Below are 18739 nucleotides of genomic sequence, written 5' to 3' on the forward strand. Positions count from 1 at the left end.
CTTGTCATGGAAGATAATAATCCAATCAAGGGCTGGCAGAAAATCGGATTTGGCAGAGCCAATCCAAATGACTGATCAAGCTTAGGAAGTCCTAGAAGAATAGTCCAGGGTTGTTGAGGTCTTTATTTGGTTTCAAGGATTAGAGATGCTTGCTACCAGAAATGGTTAACTACCCAATTCCTGTAGGGTAGGTATTGCAAGTTTCCTTAGTGGCAGAATTACTGCCTCACTCATTTATGTACTAAAATAGCAATGCTAACTTACACACTGATGAGGAGATTCCGGTGTGTATAGAAAATTCTGACCAACGAGTAAGCCGCTGGAGGCGAACTTGATGTGGCTCCATCGCGAACACCTTGATGACTCACAGTATCCAAAGTCGAGCTCAACAGGCAGGCAATGATAGTTTCACCGAGGAGATGATATAACGAGGGAAAAAAATAAAACTTAAAAAGATAATACACACGTTTCAATAACAGATTCTTATAACATCTTGCACTTCATCGAACACGATGTCTTATAGTGCTCGTCTATTGGCTCATCAGTGTATCAATAGTGTCTCGCGCCGGCTTATCATCGGCAAAGTTCAAGATCGGAAACTCGACGCGCCGCGAGGCAAAAAAGGGAAACTTCCTCTTGGAACGATCATCACCTCGACTAACACCTCATCTTTGCGACGAAACACCTTAACAGCGCACAAACAAGCTCCTCAACTGCTTCATCATCCTCGCCCCGGCATCCTAGACTGTGCAGATATCTTGTGCACGGTCAGCATCCTTATCCCCCGAGTTCCAAGCCTTCAGCTATATGCAACAAGAGCCTCTCGAGAATACAGAACATTTGATTCACCGAGACAACCCTTATAAAACCTCTCTCTCCCAGCATGGCCCCCTTCACCATGACCCGCGTGGCCTTCGCCGAGTCTACTCCGGAGACTCAAGTGGCGCTGAACCGGGCTCTGCACTGGCACTCCGCCGTCCCTCCGGCCATGACGTCGATGCCGACTTACTCGATGAGGAGCTACGTCGACTGAGTTTGGGTCATCGCTCGACTGTTCGACCTTCAGCTCCTGGCCAGCGCATCTCCGAGTACGAAAATGCAATGACACCGCCTACTCCAAAGAAGGCACTGGGCTTCAAGGTTATCAAGCGCTCCGAAACTCCCTCTGATGGTGTGCAGCTTGAAGACTTCCCAAACGGTGCGTCATACCATTCAACATGATATTTTCTACAGTATCCTAACTCGAGCTCACTTCAGAGATCTTGACACATATTCTTTCGCATCTTCACTCCGATTCGCACGCCGCAATTGCTCTCGTCTCCAAGCGATTTTATGCCCTCATCACCAGTTCTCATGCTTGGCGCATGGCCTTCCTACGATTCTTTCCAGGTCATGAAGCACTTGAGGTCAAGAAAAATGTGGACATGTGGGCTCACAGCTCGCACGACCTGATACAGTCTGAGTCTCGTTATTTCACTCGTCTTACCCCCATGGCGTCATGGAGAAAGGAATACCTTCTGCGCACCCGCTTGATTAGAAGTCTGGCTCGTGGCAAACCAGGCGCATCCTTTGCCTCTGGAGGTATTGGCGCATCTGTTCGTACCGGGAAGAAAACCAGCGCTGTGTTGACGTACAACTCCAAGCTGCCATGGGCTGTCACGAATATTCACGCTGTCTTCACAAACGGAAAGAAACCACCAAAAGCTATCCACGGAGCTGCCGACCTGGGAGTAGCTTCAGTCAGTGACCCTACCAACGGAAGGATTGAGAAATGGGGATTCGTTGACCCTTTCAGCTCTATGCAACTTGATGAGGTGTTCCCCAACCTTGTTCCCTTTGGCTTGGGGGAGGGTCCCGCAGCAACTCCCAATGTCCTCGATGTAAGCCAGCCATATGGCGTTCTTGCAGGTGAAGGATTCCCGGGCGGTCGTCCCTACTACCGTCCTGTCAATGAGAACCGTGGACGATATCTCGGTGCGGATTCTGGTGTTGTTGACACCTACCCTGATATCCCTAAAATACCAGAAATGTCTGAGGCAGTCTGCAGTGTATGGTTGGCCAAATCGCCGAATGTGCCAACAAATACGCAGTCAATGATTGGGATGCTGACTGGCTCTACCCTTGGTGTCGTCACTTCATACGCTCTTGGAACCGACTCTGGACCGCAACGATACCAACCTGGAGAAGTTACTGCGCGTTGGGTGCTTAGTCCTGGCGTTCCAATTATCTCTCTAAAGGTTGACGACAACTATAGCCTGAAGCGCAAGTCTTCAGCCAGGGTATGGATCGTTGCGCTCAATGCTCTGGGTGAGGTATTCTATCTGACTGAAACACCTACTGTACAAAACGCAACTAAGAGCGAAGATATCACCAAAAACGCTTGGTTCGCTGGACGCTCAGTTTACTGGCATCTATTGGACTCCACTCGACGCGTTGCTCGACCAGATGATTCGGACAAGAACGCCATCAAAGGCGCATACTCGCCTCGGTCACCTTCCAACTCTATGAGCCTAAGTAAGAGTCAGTTGGCTGCTGAAGCACGAGAAATTGAAAAGTTCTTGCGCCAAAAACCTGCACACTTCCGAAGGGTTTGCGAACGATGGGATATGCAGCGCAAGCTGGAAGTCGATTTCGCCAATGATGACGGCCATGGTGCTGGTGAAAACATATTTGTCATCGATTGTGGACTAGCCGAAGACCGCCCTGCACACGTCGAGCGATACACTCGATCTTTAGTTCCTCAAGATGCACAATCATCATCAGTCGTGTTGGCTCCCACGCCTCCTGATGTCTCCGTCAGCGCTCAGCCGTCACTATTCGGGACTACTGCGGCAGAGGTATCACAGGGGCCCGATGAGAAGATATCTCAATCCGTCACATCTACTTCAGTGTCATCATTGGATGTCCTGTCCCACCTTCATGAGTGGGAGAGTTGCTCCTTCAGGCTGAAGGGTCAAAGTCATGCAGTGATCACTAGTACCTCAATGGACCAATCTAGCACGTCAGTCCTGACACTCGGTGAAGATCCTCTTCACTCGGCTGAGGAAGAAATTCCAGGCCGCAGATCTCGATTGTTTGCTATCGGCACAGACGACGGGGCTGTGCTTGTCTGGAACGCTCGTGAGGATGCTAAGGCTACGGGCATCAGCCCGGTGCGACAAATCCAGACTGACTCCCCAGAAGTGTCCTGCGTGGCACTCTCGGCTATGTATGTTGTCCATGGCGGCAGTGATGGACTGGTGCAAGCATGGGACCCCTTGGCATCAACATTGGATCCCGTTCGAACTCTCAACGCAAGGTCAAATGGACGAGTGCCTCGACACATGGTCACAATGAACCCAACTCTGGACGAGTCAACTTACTCAGCAGTCGGTGCGATTTATCTTGACCCTGATCCAACCGTCCTTCGTGGAGTCGTTTCATTTGGTGCTTTTCTGAGATACTGGGCGTACAGCTCTGCTAGTCACGCTTCAGGACGTAAGCGTCGGCTTAGACACTCTGATGTTCATGGTCGTCTGGCCAGTCGTCGTCAAGGCGGAGCAGTCATTGATTTTATCGCTGCTGAGGAGGCTGAAATCAAGAGGGAGAACGAGCAAAAGGCCAGAGAGCAGAACCGCCTGCGCAATCGCTTTGGTGTCGGTGCGCTCGGTGACCTGACTGAAGAAGAAGCATTGCGGTATGCGCAGATGGTCTCCGAGGAAGCCTTCCTTTTCGAGGAACAACGTCGGACAAGCGACTCCGCTGCCGATGCCAGCCTGGATACTGCCTCGACATTCAGTGAGACCACTACTGTTGATACCGTCACCCCTGAGCCAAGTGTCTCGGACATGATAACTCCCCCGTCTGCCTCCACGGATAAGATTGAGATAACGCCTGTCGAGGACGACTATGAACAACAGGTTCAACAGGCAATCCGCCTTTCTCTGATGGAAGGCGTCAATGATAACCCCGCATCACCCCAAGCAGCGAGCTCCGGTGATTACGAATTCTCGCTGACATACAAACCCAAGCCTGGCAGGAAGAACAAGACATCTGGAACTGTGTCGCCTGGATTTTCCAAGTCGGGGTCATCAAACAATATCCAGCCTAGGGACTATGACCTTGAACTTGCTCTGAAGCTGAGCATGGAGGAGCAGGGTCTGTCAGCGTTTGACGCAGCGTCAGACGTTCGACGCGATGAGTTCCCGGCGCTGGAAACTGAAGGCGTCGGTAAAGGGAAAGGGGTACAGAGGTGGTAATTTAGTGCATCTGCTGCATTGTGTGTCTCGTCGTTCACAGCTTTACATTCGATGCCATGGGTCAACACGGTACGTGTTCGTGCCACTGGCTTATCTTTTACATAATTGGACTTTTTATGGGCATCTATCCTTTCCCGCCTGAGCTCAGCTCCGTTGCTGAACGAGTAAACACCGTGATACGATTGATGATCATGAACTATACTCGTGATCCTGTTGATATCTGTTCAGAGATTGTCTGTTTCGTAATGGCTGCTAATTCGAGGTCATCATCACGAGAAGCATTGCCCATTTTCTCAACACCCCTTAATGCAAAAAAGCACTTATCGAATATGTGTAACATGAATGTGTTAAGGCTGGAGCTTAGTCAAAACTGTTTGTATAATATTTCCTAGTATTGCAATCACTGTATCCCATGAATAAGCTCCAGCCTTAACACATTCATCTCGAAATCAATGGTTTTGTAGGAACTTCTGTTTGGTCTATGTCAATTTGTCAGCGCATATTGCCAAGAATGCAGCAAACACAGTCGCCATAGCGAGTTAGGGCTGAGTTGTGGGAGCGAACAAAACGCTTTAAAGTGTTTAGTGACTCTTAAGAATGTATGAGCTATTCTAACTATAGAGATGCATTTAATGATACTGAACGCTTAGTATCAGTTCTTCGGAAATTGGAAGGTGTAGGGTAAGACAACTAAGCGCTCAATGTCACTATGTACCTGAGAGTTAGGATTTTATAATAAACTGCTTGCTATCTAATACAGTATTACACACAGCAAGGTGGTCTACTACTCCCAACATCGCTCACGTGTTTTGTCATCACGGAGGTTAGTATTACACTGATGGGTTTCTAGTCTAAGTGCACCAATTGACGCTGAGCGTACAAACACCTTCCTTGACCGGAACTCACCTGAACTAAAGTTCGGTTTAGAATTCTCACTAATAAAGAGTCGCGAAGACATGCCCCTGATATTAGCAGTTGCTCCATGGGCGCACTGTTAAGTGGGAGCACCTAAAGGTCCCGGTCCATCCGGCAGATGAGAACAGACCAGCTTGCGATTTTGCGGCCAAGGTCCTGTATGTAAGTTGCTGTTGCTATTCTCCCTCAAGTAACATCCCCGATCAAAGGTATGTTGCTCGCATGTTCACGGATGAGTAGAACATGTCTCGGATGCCCCGACTTGCAAGAGCTATCACATGCTTGGAAGTAAACCCAAAACGACGCTCTGCGAGGCAAGGCGAAATATGCAATATCATATCATTACGCGTGGCATAGACAAAGAGCTCAAAACTTTGGCAGAGTGTAACGTTGCAACTTGACAGCCAGACTCCTCCTCGGACCAACTTCCCGCTGCATGGAACTTATAAGGGACCTGCATAAGAAAGGCATCTCCAAGGGCCCAGTTTTTGCGGTTCAAAGATCCTGAGACTTGCGTGAACCGAGTCTCTATTCTCCGAGATATACTGGAGACTCGATGTTCCTGAGTTGCCAGCTCATCAGTCCCAGAGAGGTGAGGAAGCCGCTATGTAACTCAGAACGAGACAACGGGACATCCGGCAGCGTTCCGAGCAACAGCGTTCAGGGCACGGTCCCTGATCATAGAGCTAATCTTGCACTCTGATAGAACTATTATCAGGAGGCATGAGAATAGCTAATCGCGGCTGGAGATGCGGTGTTCCGGCCGCGCTCTCCAGTCGCCGGATATTGGTGGCGGGGAGCGGATCCGCGGGACGGGATGGGCCGCAGCGCCACTGATGAAGTCGAAAGGATCCAATTTTGAACGGACGTTTGCTTCATTCAGCGATGTTGTCGTAGATAATTTGCATGATCTCGACAGAATATTCGTTATGTTGCTGCAACCGTTGACAATGGTACTTGCTCGCCACGCAGTTGAATTAGACATCCCTGCTCAAGAACCTGGTCGTTATGACGAAGGTTTCTGCACTGCTGGCTCCGGGCTATTGGGTCATCAGGCCATGACACCAAGAACTCAAACTCGGGGATACTTAGTGTTGCAGCATGCAGCTACAATCCAATCCAGTGCCCTGCAGGCTTCAGACCAATGGGCAAAGTTGGCTTCTGAACCAGTGCCCACTGGTGCTGCAGCGCTCTGCGGATAACCGGCCACCGTATTTCGGCCGTAGCTATTATGTAGTAATGTAGCAACGAACAAATACATGAGGTCTGAGAAATGCTCAGGAAGGTAATCACCCCAGGCAGACCCGTCTTCGGGTGTCAATATGCCCGACGAGCGTCTTGCCTTTCCAGGGACTGTCTCCGACCAAAATCAGGCCCTCGCATGCTGTCAAGAAAGGTGTATCAGGAGACCGGAGCACTGGTGAGCTTTTGGTCAATGCTGCCATGGATAACCAAGGGTCTCTGTCGCAACAAATGTATGCTTTTTACTATCCTCATTTATGTTCCTGTTAGCTCGCTCGGTTGGATCCCTTATGGCGGTACGCGAAACTATTTTCCTGAACCCTTGTAGGGGTCAAAGTTAATCCCTCGATAGGTATGTGTGGCCTTGAAGCTGATTGCCTGCCGCCATCAGTAACCCTGCCAGACTATCCGAAAACATTTTAATAGCCGATCCAGGGTTCACGGTCGAGAAGGATATCATTTTCCGTACTCCACCCTAGCTGGTTGGCATTGGTACCGTACTGTATCAGTGTATCTCGATCATTTTTTCCTCTCTCGACTTTTGGGAACGCCGCAGCCGCCGCCGAATATTGGCAAGGGAATGTGTCTGATATTTGTGCTGTACTATACAGATGCCAAGTTGAGGGGGGGCGGCTCACGACTCGTAAACAATGCAGACATAACCAATGCGAAGGTTTTGCTCGAATGCAAATGATGAAAAGGCGTTCGCTGCAGTGGCCAGCAGAGGAGTTGGCCCCCCTCCTTGTCGCCCTTACGGCCTTACCTGATCCAGACTGTGTGCACGGCACACAGATGCGTCTGTACGTATGAAATGAGACACGGAAGCGGTCAAGGCCTGCAACATACCATTGACGTGGTCATATGGACCAAGCCGCTGGGAATTTGCTCAAGGGTTCCCGCCGACTTGTCTCAGGAACTGGAACCGGTCAGCTGGATATCATCATTTATTGGGAATGACTCAAGCCCCTTTACCAGGAAATGCAGATCAACGGCTGTCACTCGTCAGCATACACATCTCGTTCCGTCGATCGCGTTTGTTAGCATCAAGATCGAGTTCTGATCCGTTGCTCGGACCTCCTTGTCACGCAGCAGCTCCCGTCTTCCAGATAAACTCCCGTCGTGCATTATGACAGCTAGTTACCGTTGGGACGGTTCGCGGAACAGCATGAATATCTCCCATGAAGTTAGCACTAACCTTTCCATCTCCAGTCAGATCCTTCCACCCTCCCGACTCCCTCGAGAAAAATACCCAATAGTTTCACTTCTCAAATGTCTCAAAACTAATAATATTTTCCCCGTCCAAGCTCCCCATTAGCCAAGAGAGCAGTGGCGGGCGGGTCGATCCACCAGGTTGGCACAGTCGTGGGCGGGAGCCAGCGGGTATCTTTAAGCTGCAGGACGGACGAGACTGAAAATCAGCTCATGGCGCTGGATGCAAGCAAGTCATGCTGTGCAGCAGAAGACCGCCATGAAAAGTGCTCGAGTTGTGATTCGTAGTACAGGAGCCAAAGAAAATGTTGAGCAACCCAAGAGCCCAACGGAGCAAAGCAAACTGATTTGCCTCCTCAACCAGAAAGTCTTTGACAGTTTGCGTTTATTTGTTTCAAACACGGCATTGAGCCGTGGAAATCGGTGGGCCACTCTTAGTTGCTGGAATGTTGCATTGAGCTACAGTGGCTCCGAGGGAGAAACCGTCGTGTCCCTGTTTCCCGGATTGACAGTCCTATGAATGGGGCCTATCCATGAAAGGCATAAAATCTGGTGCAGAATGGCATTTGACAAATGCGCCGTCCTTTTCCAGCGAGTCAGAATTGACACCAATCCATACTGATATGATACATCATAATTGTTTGTTCGGAATTTTCCTTCCTTTCCTGTGCTTCAAGTCTCGTTGCGGCAAGATCAGACAGGTCTGAGATTCCGGTCTTGGGGTCATGTCTTGCACGCCAAACTTCATGATCACAAATCGCCAATAGTTCATGTAACTGAGATCCAGGAAGTGCAATAACGACGTCAGCCGAAAATGTGTTTGGAGTCCAGCAAGGGGAGGCGGTATGGAAATATCACTGCAGGCAGTCAGAAGTTAGAGCCCAACCATATGGAACCCTTGCATCTGAGATGACCACCTGTATGTCGATACTGATGGTGTCAACGCCTAAATATCTGTGTCGGAATCGAGGCATACCGAGAACCATACCCAATGAAGGCAGGAGAATTAAGAAACCCTTGCAATTGCAGGACAGTGCAAACTCTCCCATGAAGGACGATGTGAGTATAGAACTCGAAGCGGCATAGGCATCATAAACCCGCGGAATGATTATTTCCTCTTTGCAGGAAGAGCTCTCGGCCTTTCATTTTCTTTAATGAAGATGTGTCCCAGCAGGATTTAAAATCACTGACAGCACATGCAAGGTCTCCATGAATGGAGACTTCAGCTTCTCAGAGAGTGCAATGATGGACCGAATGAAACGTAGAAAAATCCAGGGGCCACTGCGGGAGAGAGGAAGAGTTGGTCCGTCCGTATCAACCACGGCACATTTTCCACGAACCCCGGGTTGCCCATGTCAACTTTGGTCTTTAGAAAAAAAATTGAGGCGCAGTCTGGACTTTTTGCTGGCAGACTGGACTGCAAAGTAATATCAAATTGTAGAGAGTATATGGACTGGTTGGTAGTGGAAAACCCAGGGTCTCGGCCAAAGCGACGCTGAAATGATGCCAGCGTGTGCGATGAAGCAATTGGTTGGTTGATTGATTGATTCCCAGTTGTCAATGACTCTCTGCAAGCGAGCCGAGGTCCCAAAGCCATGGAGCGCTGACAAACAGAAGCTGGTCTGTCTGTCAACGAACGAACCGTTACGACACAACGGGCGGATGAAAAGTGACACCTCACAAAGCTACTGCCAAGGCTCGTGGTGATAAGCTTGAAAACCCCCGTAAACTGACAAAGTGAGGTTCCTGAGAAGGGAAACGGGGTTGTCGATGCAGGGATGAGAGTGTTTTGATTGGGATCTCTTCTTTCAAGCCAGGGTGGGGTGTGTTGAATGGATGATCTGACTGCCCTGGGGTTACCCTGAGCCCTGGAGTTTTTGGTGGATTGTGGTCCCGCTAGTGTTCCACTACCAAATTCAAGGAACGGTAAATTGTCGGAGATGGACTTTTGGACAGTGCAACCCGGGTTCCTGCTATTCGGGACTGCTCCGGACATGGGCTACTGGCCAATCATGCGAGTTTGTGGTTCCATGACTCTTTAGTGCATACCTAGTCTTGGGTTCATGAATCTTGGAACAGCCGTGTTTCTGTTTCTGCTTCCATTGGAAGGGCGATAATACCTTCAACCGCCGATATTCACCACTGAAATGTGAGATTGTTGTCTCTGGAACCATATACACCCTCTTGTTGGGTACTAAGGCATTCTATAACCAGGTTCGCGGATGCCTCATGGATAAACGGTTTTCATGTGTGTGCGTCCTTACACGGGAATGCTGTGACACGCTTCATCTGCATAAGACTTAAACTCAAGGCCCAGGTCATGGCTTACGTTTCACAGACAGCTGCATCATGGACCAAGTGCCGTGTTGACAATATCATCAGATGGCCTTTCCTGGCTCACGGCTGGATTGTAGCGCAGCCGCCACCAAACTCATGAGGTCAAGACGTGAGAAACGGGCGCGTGGAAATAACGTGGGCGAAAGCAGCTATCCTCTCTGCCTCAAACTGTATTCCTCACCAGGAATCCTGTCTGCGACTTTAAATGTTGCAGCAATTGCCTGATGATGATAATCCATTCCAGCTTTGCTGATGTGTGGATGGGGCATCGTATCGTCTCGTGCAACGCAACGCAATCAATAACGTTTTACTGGCAGGCTGACAACTGGGCCAGCAAATTCAGGCTCTCAATGTGGCAGCTGGTGACCGCTGAAATGCTACCATAGTTCACAGTGCCGCAGTCTTGTCACCACCTGGCCGCTCCAGCTGGCCGCATCAAAGGCCATGGCATAGGCCAGAAGCTGGCTGTGAACCACTGGGCCACAATTTCAGTGAACCGAGCAACTGGAATAGGGAAATACCACGGAGGTTGGACCTCGTTTGGAGGAGCAATACTGTGCTTACTGTGCTGGATCATGTACCCGCAGGGGTGTGATTCAGGTTAGATTCCCTGTGAGTATCCATCGTTCACACCACAATCTCTGCCTCTGACGGCAGAGCATGAGCCTCTCCCAGAAGGTAGAGCAAAAGGACCTGACCTGTTGCGCATTACAGCGCATAGCATGACACCTTTCCCTTCCCGTCCCCAGAATTCGAGCTACTGCGGTGTACTGTAGTGTGCGTGGCCAGTGGCATGTCCTGTCGTGTCTTGGATTGCCTCCTGAAGAGGTCAAGTCTCCAAGGTCCGTCCTTGAACTAAGGCCTAGGCCTCCCGGTTGCCAGCGGCCGACTGCTCACGTCCCTCCCCATCCGCCGTGTCGGGACTGACTGGATGTCTCGGTGTCTTTTGTTGTTGAACAGAACGGACGGGTCATGAACAAATACTGTACAATTATCTACATGCCACCACTCACAACTTTCACCCCTTCCATGGTATCGTTGCCGTCCCCCACATGCCCTTCTTCCCGTGCTGGGGTTCCTGGTTCCATGTTCCATGGATGCAACGAACTCGTACGAATTCCTAATTGGGTTGGATGCCTTTCTTTAACCCTTGTCGCACTGGGCAGGCCTTCTCATTCGCTGTCTCTGCCTTCTGCAGCATTAGCATTGGCTTTGTAGCGCCGGGCCGCTAGACTGGGTCCACTAATACCACCAGGCTGGCTCGATGTGCACTGTAGAGTTGAGTGTAGCGCCATCCACGAGGTCCCGTCCAAGTTAGCAACCGCCAGACTAAGTATAGTTCGCCTGCCCTCGCCCATCATCCTTCGACCAACTTTCTACTTTACTCTACTCGGTCCTTTCTCTCCCTCCTCCCTCGCCTTCTCATAAAGTCAACAGTTTTGATCCAACCATTCCCGTATCGTATCGCCCTGATCATCGTCGCAGATCCACTGCGTCATGAGAGGCTGATAAACTCTTGACCTTCACTCAGCTCGACATACGAATTGGTCTATCCTGACTAATTCGCTCGACGTCTCTTTTAACGGGGACTGTCGCTATCTATCTGACGATACATTATCGTCGCTTGAGCGCCACTACTTTCGGTCCCGCCGATTGCACAAACACCATCGTCTCTACTGGACTCCCTCACGACTCATAGCAAACCCTGTTATCCAATTTTTACTCATCATATTCGCCTCACCATATAGACAACTGTATAGAGGGGACGATAAAATTATCTCATATCAAATTTCACTCGAAACTATTTCAGTCACTTAAAGCAACAACCATTAAAGAACTCTCAAACTCTGTTATCACAAACTATCCAACATGAGTCTCCTCCCCAGGCCGGGCCCTCGTCCCGTAGAGAGGAGAAGAAAGAGAAGGGATTCAGCAAGCTTCTTACTCGCACCAAAACTTTCCTCAAGCGAGAGGGCTCCTCATCTGCTTCTAAGCGTCAGTCGACTCTCTCGACCACCAAGCCTGCCGCTCCAGCCAAGCCTGAGGAGACTCCCCAGACGAGGTACGATTTTCTCTGGTGAACTTTCCTCGGATGGAAACGTCTCGACGGACTGTTTCTATTCCTTGACTAGAACCAGTTCATGTGCATTCAGTAACTAACGAGCCCGCAGTCAACCTCCTGCTCCCGAGAACAAGAAATTGGAAGCTAGGGCTAAATATGAAGGCTTAGAGGGCGTCTCCAAACTCACTAGGAGCCAGTTGATCGAAGAGCGTGCTAAGAAGCTTGGTGAGCGCTATGGGCTTGATATCAACGTTTCCGAACTTCAGACCAGATCGCCCGACGACACCGTTCTCCGCATTGACAAGCCGATCCGTATGCGCGTACGACGAACCTGCCACAAGTGCAACTCCACCTTTTCTTCTGCCAAGGAGTGTCCCAACTGCCAGCATGCCCGTTGCACCAAGTGCACCCGTTACCCTCCCAAACGAAGCGAAGCCGAGATTATCGCCAGCCGTGAGCGACGTGCCGCTATCATCAAAGCCAACAAGGAGAACGCCCCTATTATTCCCGACTACTCTTACGCCTTTGACGAGAAGAAGATCGTCCTTACTCGACCTAGCAAGACAGGTGGTCAGGACTTGGTTCACAAGAAGCCTCGTCAACGCGTGCGAAGGACCTGTCATGAATGTTCGACTCTGTTTATCTCTGGTAATAAAACCTGTGAGAAGTGTGGCCACGTTCGCTGCACTGACTGTCCTCGAGATCCGTATGTTCACCTTACAGCACCTATCAAAGTCTTTGCTAACCAGATAACAGCCCCAAGAAGGAGAAGTATCCATATGGTTATCCTGGAGATGAATTCGGTCCTAGCAGTGTGCCACACTATGAGTGTAAGGAGTGCAAGACTATATTCCCAACCGGTGCTGAAAATGGAACCAAATGCACAAAATGTGGTTCGGAGAAAACAGACGACTCGCCCCGTGTCAAACCCCGCAAAGTCGAACCTGAACCAGACCCGGAGATATTGAAGAGGCTACAGGAGCGGCTTGAGAATCTAAAAGTGGCATAACTTGCATACACCATAAGACTCTTGAACTCGGGAGTCGGGGACGAAGAGAGGATGCTATTTCATTTTATCGTTTTACACAACCACACACGACGACGACATTCGAGCTGCGAGAGCGAGGGACGACGGGCGGAGAGCTTCTCAACCATCTCATATCATGAGTAGAAAATTCGATGGCTATCGATCCCCATCCGCAGTTCATTTTCCTTCTACTTGGCCACACGTTGCACGGCTCATCCACCCTGGATCATGGGTTCAAAATAGTATTCGACACGAAGCCTATTTGTTTTTCACGACATAGAGACGGCAATTCATATTGGCCGGCGCATACAACATCACGTTCCGGATCATTCCATTCAAGCGCACCTCCATGATTATTGCATTACCAGCCATCTGTCATTTACAGACATTTACGAACAGAGGAGTTATGATTCAGGAGAGCAAGATCATGTAGAGGGGGCAGGTGGGGATATACGGGTTGATTTGCTGAAAGGTGTTGAAAAGGGGGTGGTTTGTGTATTGACAAACAAAATTCGCATGTACCTTGCGGGCCGTGACCTTTGGAGGATGGATACCACAACGAGTGTGCCACACATTGTCAATGTATTTGGCGAAAGCGAAGAAGCGGTGTTTTTTTCATTCTCTCAGTGAACACAATTCTGTTGGTGAGCGATACCTACGCTCTGCATCAATGAGAAAGACGTCAATCCTTCATAACTAACACCAATACTATTTGACGAACACAAGTGATATCAGTTCCATGTATTCCATCCCCTCTCACTCGCTCTGAATATGGTTGACAACTTGGTTGAGGACTGATTAGGATGTGGCATCATCTCCATGCCATTATCCTCTCCTAGTTCATCCAAGAACCCCAGCAATGCAGGAAACACGTGAGTCTTGCCTCAACATCGCCATCATACATACGTGATGACCCTGCCCCCGCAGTGTCCATTATTCATCCAACCCATCTTGCTCTATGCAGGTGTTGTAATACTTGCAGTTTACGTAAGTGGTGCTTGTGTTGGACAAGATGCAAGAGTTGTGCCATGGTCTGCTGCTTTCTGTGTAGCGGTGTGTCGCACAGGCCTACAAAGAGGAGACTGAGACTATGTTCGTACCTTCAGAGGATCTTACTTTAAAAGAATTAAAGGGAATAAGGTCGTATGTTGATAATTATGATTGAATACGGGAGCGTCCTAATCATGTGGATACAGCTAGGGTGGAAGAGTATTCACCCCTTGAATTTATAGATATGTCTAGGATGTTACTGGAAGGGTTATTATGGTTCCAGTACCCCTGGCATGCCTCTATTAAATGAATCGATATACTATCCTAACAACTTCATGGTCACTCCGTGTTATCCACTCCCTCGGGCACATGTGATTCCATACCGTATATGGGCAGAGTGTCTCCAACATCCCTCACTCCCAGAGGCTGGTCTCCTTCCTTAATGAACGGCTCAAGACTGATCCTAGCTGTATGGGTCACCGAAGCACCAAGGGTATCAAGCCGGTTGATCTTTCGACCAAGATACCTACCCACACCATCCATTCGGTTGTTGAGATGGGCATGCTGTTCATCCACTCTACGTTGAATAATGGAGTTTTGGAATTCGTTCGAGTTGAGGATGGGCATGAGACGGTGCGTTGGGTAAAATCGACCTCTAATCGACTGTTCCTTGAACACGACGTTCTCTTTGATCAGTGCGTAGCGCCAGCGCTGTGCCCCGACCGAATGGCGCCACTGGCTCTCATTTCGTAACGCCACGGGAAGGTGTTCATCCCGGACAATGTTTGACTGGTCTTCAGATACGAGCTGGTAGATATGGCCGACGAAAAAGACGGCGCCAGGGAAGTCCGAGGTGGTGAAGATGCGCCGGAGACCCAGGACGCACGTCTCGGCCGGGACGTTCAACTCAGCTGGAATTGATCTGAGCCGCATTGCGTCGCCAATCTCGATGCGCTCAGCCCCAAAAAAGCAACCCCAGTACGTAACCCTCTTGAAGTTCGGCTCTTCGGAGATTTTGGACCACAGGGAGTACGAGTAGTCAATCTTCACAGCTGCCATCTTGGAAGCGTCGAGTGCAATCATCTCTCGACGGTTCCCATCTGCGGTACTTTGGAAGAGAGCCTCCCATGAAACACCATCGTATTCCTTGTCCTTCAATTCGGGGAGGTTGACAGGCGGTACGGTGAAGGCATAAAAGGGTCGCATTTCTCCCTCTGTTTTGTTCACATTGTTTTGTTGGACGATGCCATGACCGATGGGCATAACCTCATGATGGCTGGCAGTGGATGAAGCAATGACTCCAAGGCGCCATGCATTACCGTTCAGATACCAGACCAGCTCTCCTGACCTGAACAGTACAGGTGATTTTAGTGACCACTGAACCGGTGGGGGCTGTGTTTGAGTAAGAGGTGGAGCTTGTTGTTGAATCTGCTGCTGTGCTTGAGGCTGGGGTTGTTGAATTTGAGGTGGCTGCTGCTGAAGTGGTGGTTGATTTTGGGGTTGAGATTGAGGCTGGGGTTGGAGCGCCTGCTCCTGTAGTTGAATCGGGGGTCGGTGTTGAATATGCTGTTGTATTGGGGTTGAAGTTGCAGGGACCGGCGTCGGTGCTGGTGAGTTTTGTGCTGTAGTAGCCGGCGTAGACTGTGTAGACTGTGATCGTGGTGTAACTTGGTTCGGTTTCTGAGATGCCTGTCCAGGCATTGGAGGGAGTGGAACAGGAGTGACCTTGGGCGGGATCTTATCGGCTTTGATAGGTTCATGGGTGATGATCAACGCGTCGTCAGCACCGATGCCCCCTTTGATTGAGTTGAAACCGTTGCAGTGCGCACAGCAACAGTCTCGGTAGTCCATCGATGTTGAGAGCAACCATATCAGGTGCACTGCAAATTCCTGCGGGCTCTTGAAAAGCTTCACCTTGATAGGATACCCCGAAACCCAAAGATGTTTAGACTTCTCGTATAGCCAGTAACCTCGTGGGAAGTTCACTAGCCACGGATTCCCCTCTCCACATGGTTAGATATCTGAGGGATGAGGCAGAGGAGCCAACTTACCATCGGGGTTCGGACATAGCTCTTGCTTCAGCAGAATCCCGAGTTTGACTTTCCACTCTGTGAATCTTGGGTCGTCTTCGGCTAATCGAATCATCTGAGGTTTGGTCCTTGGTGTTTTCTCAGCCGCAGCATCCTTTGTCTTCTTAGTGGCAGTCGTGGCGGATGGTGCTGTGACTGGGCCAGTATCCAGGCCCGGTGTCTGAGCCATCGCTTCTTGCCACCCGTACAACATCGAATTCTTTCAGTTCCGTGGGATTCATTGCCATTCTTAGATCAAGAGCCTATTTGCGTCTGACACTTGCTCAATGTCTTCCAGGTTCAGGCCCTCCTCCAGGAAACTATGATGGCGCACGTAGACGCGTTGTTTCTGCCCTGTAGCGAGTGAGGGGCGCTATAGGGTCTGATGAGTTTTCAGGTATTTGTTGAATTCGCGTGTTGTTGTCGAGATGTAGATCATTGATGATCGTGCGCTCTGATGAATTACTCAACACAAGGATTAGCTGTTGGAGTAACAATGACCTGGACACGCAATCTTTCATCCGCTTAGCTGAGTGTTACTAATAATTTGTATGTTCTGGGAAGATGCGTCCCAGTCTTCGCGCTCTGTACCTTGATCAAGAAGGGGTTACTGTAAATTATCTGAAGCTCAAAGCTCTTGAGTGTTCTTTCAATTGGTAGACGAGCTGAGTCAGCAGAATGGCTGGGCCACCCTACACTGGCTGAACAAAGGAATATTGGGTGACAATGAACGCAGTGAGGCACCTAGTCATTTATTCCATTGTTCTATATGGAAGGCCATGCCATTTCTATCTGTTGGTAGGACCTTTGCTGTTCTTCTGTGCGTTCTGACCTTATTTTAACGTACCAATGGAGGAATATCCCATGATGCGCATCGAACTTCAATTTCAATTCTATGTCGGTTATTACTCTGATTTCATGCAATCTTCCCATACATATAAGAAGTAAAAAATCATTCTCGAAACAAAATGAAACAAAGAAGATGACTGAGCGACACCTACAAGTGATATGAAAAGCGAGCTGGATGATATGGATGCTTGAATGAGCCACCTCAGCCACAGATACGTGGCTCGTGCACTCAATTAAGCCTTGAGATCCCTGAACGCGTCAAACGCGTCTTCTCTTCCCCTCCAAGAAAATCATTTCTGTGGCTTTCGTCCTAAGTATTCACACCTCATCAATTTTGAGAACAAATTATAAATCTATAGTGCTTGGCCTCGGGCGCGAATATCGCCAGGCAAAAACCAAGCATGAGTAGTCATGAATTCAACCACGGGGATAGAGCCTTTCTCCAGGCCATTTTAGCTCGAGGAACGATTACTTTCGAAGAAGCCCGTCCTATCCTTGCTGCGATATTCAATGCCAACCGCAGGCACAGCGGAGATGAGGAGGGAGACGAAGTACGAACAGATCAAATCACCGAAGAACACTTTCAAGAGGCCATAGACAAAGCTTCAGAAGCGGCATCACTTTTTGACTACGAAATCCGAAGTACTTTTCACCAAATTACCAAGAGACGAATATGGGCTTTGGTCAATACCACGTCCGATCCGCAGACGCAACTCGCTACCACATACAGCCACGAAGAAATCTCGTTCATTAAACGTGTTCTAGACGCTATGTTTGAAAAGTTCAACACCCCCCGTATGGAAGTCATGGCTATCACCGAGATGCAGGCCATCAAACTGGCGCGGCCGAACCGAAGAGAAAGCCAGATCGATGTGGAAACGCAGACGCAAACAACTGTAGACAAAGGACTTAAGCATAGTGAAGTAGAAGCTGTACTCGCAAATTTGGTTGAGGGAGGGTGGTTTGAGAAGAGTAACGAGGGGTTCTATACATTGTCACCCCGAGCGTTGTTGGAGTTGCGACCCTGGCTAGTTGAAAGCTACAACGACCCGGATCTTGGGCTACGCGACTGGCAGCGCATCAAGTTTTGCGAAGCATGCAAGGATCCAGTTACGATTGGTCTGAGATGCGCAGAGGTGGATTGCAACTTCCGACTCCATGAGGTATGTGAGGAGGCTTTCTGGCGAACTAGGCGAGACAGCAAATGCCCACGATGCTCTACCGAGTGGTCAAGTCATAAGTTCACAGGCGAGCGAGCGGTCACATCGACGGATGCTTTCCAACGGGGACGGCGGAAGAATGGTAGCGGCTGGCAACGTAGCACACTCGCCGATGAGGTTATCCGTGACGAAGGAGGGGCAGATGAGGTAGAAGACGAGGACGTTGATGATGCCTGATCGAGGTGTATACGCCGTTCTACCTACTTTTATGTCTTTATCATTAACCATAGAATTTCAAGATACCCACGGTCAATCAACATGAATTGACATTGCTAAGTACCTTACTTATGCTGCCCCCGCGTGGCAAGAAAACTTCAGACATGGACAAGATATGCCAAGATCAATTCATCAAAGAGCGCCCTAAGCGTATACTAACTCATCTAAAAACCCTTATCACTTGGGATCTTGATCCCAAGTTTCCTTCCTTCCCCTAGGCTGTTGACCTTACAGTACCTACTAATGCCAGCTGAAGTCGACTTAAGCCCCCGATCTCCACCCACCCACGTTTTGGAAGCCATTTGACCAATAATTTTCGGATTCGTATCATGGTACGGCAGTTGATTGTCGATCATCAAATCACG

At 49.5% G+C, this 18739-nt stretch overlaps 4 protein-coding genes across 4 annotated transcripts; 3 read left to right on the forward strand and 1 right to left on the reverse strand.

Moving 5' to 3' along the window:
- Window positions 1–421: 421 nt before the first annotated feature.
- FOXG_19209 (uncharacterized protein) lies at window positions 422–5001 on the forward strand. The gene is made up of 2 exons (XM_018399407.1): window positions 422–1198; window positions 1258–5001. Exons 1-2 carry the CDS (start codon window positions 808–810, stop codon window positions 4236–4238), a joined length of 3372 nt encoding a protein of 1123 aa, XP_018242010.1. The 5' UTR covers window positions 422–807; the 3' UTR covers window positions 4239–5001.
- A 6237-nt stretch (window positions 5002–11238) lies between these two features.
- On the forward strand, window positions 11239–14098 carry FOXG_06261 (uncharacterized protein). Its single transcript, XM_018384851.1, has 3 exons — window positions 11239–12003; window positions 12113–12709; window positions 12760–14098. The coding sequence occupies exons 2-3, from the start codon at window positions 12238–12240 to the stop codon at window positions 12969–12971; spliced, it is 684 nt and encodes a 227-aa protein (XP_018242011.1). The 5' UTR covers window positions 11239–12003; window positions 12113–12237; the 3' UTR covers window positions 12972–14098.
- A 158-nt stretch (window positions 14099–14256) lies between these two features.
- Window positions 14257–16707, reverse strand: FOXG_06262 (uncharacterized protein). The gene is made up of 2 exons (XM_018384852.1): window positions 16072–16707; window positions 14257–16023 (listed from the first exon to the last, which is right to left on the reverse strand). The coding sequence occupies exons 1-2, from the start codon at window positions 16301–16303 to the stop codon at window positions 14360–14362; spliced, it is 1896 nt and encodes a 631-aa protein (XP_018242012.1). The 5' UTR covers window positions 16304–16707; the 3' UTR covers window positions 14257–14359.
- A 464-nt stretch (window positions 16708–17171) lies between these two features.
- Window positions 17172–18537, forward strand: FOXG_06263 (uncharacterized protein). Its single transcript, XM_018384853.1, has one exon. The coding sequence runs from the start codon at window positions 17340–17342 to the stop codon at window positions 18333–18335; it is 996 nt and encodes a 331-aa protein (XP_018242013.1). The 5' UTR covers window positions 17172–17339; the 3' UTR covers window positions 18336–18537.
- The last annotated feature ends 202 nt before the right edge of the window (window positions 18538–18739 follow it).

Source organism: Fusarium oxysporum, chromosome 2, assembly GCF_000149955.1.
Source record: "Fusarium oxysporum f. sp. lycopersici 4287 chromosome 2, whole genome shotgun sequence".
NCBI classification, from domain to species: domain Eukaryota; kingdom Fungi; phylum Ascomycota; class Sordariomycetes; order Hypocreales; family Nectriaceae; genus Fusarium; species Fusarium oxysporum.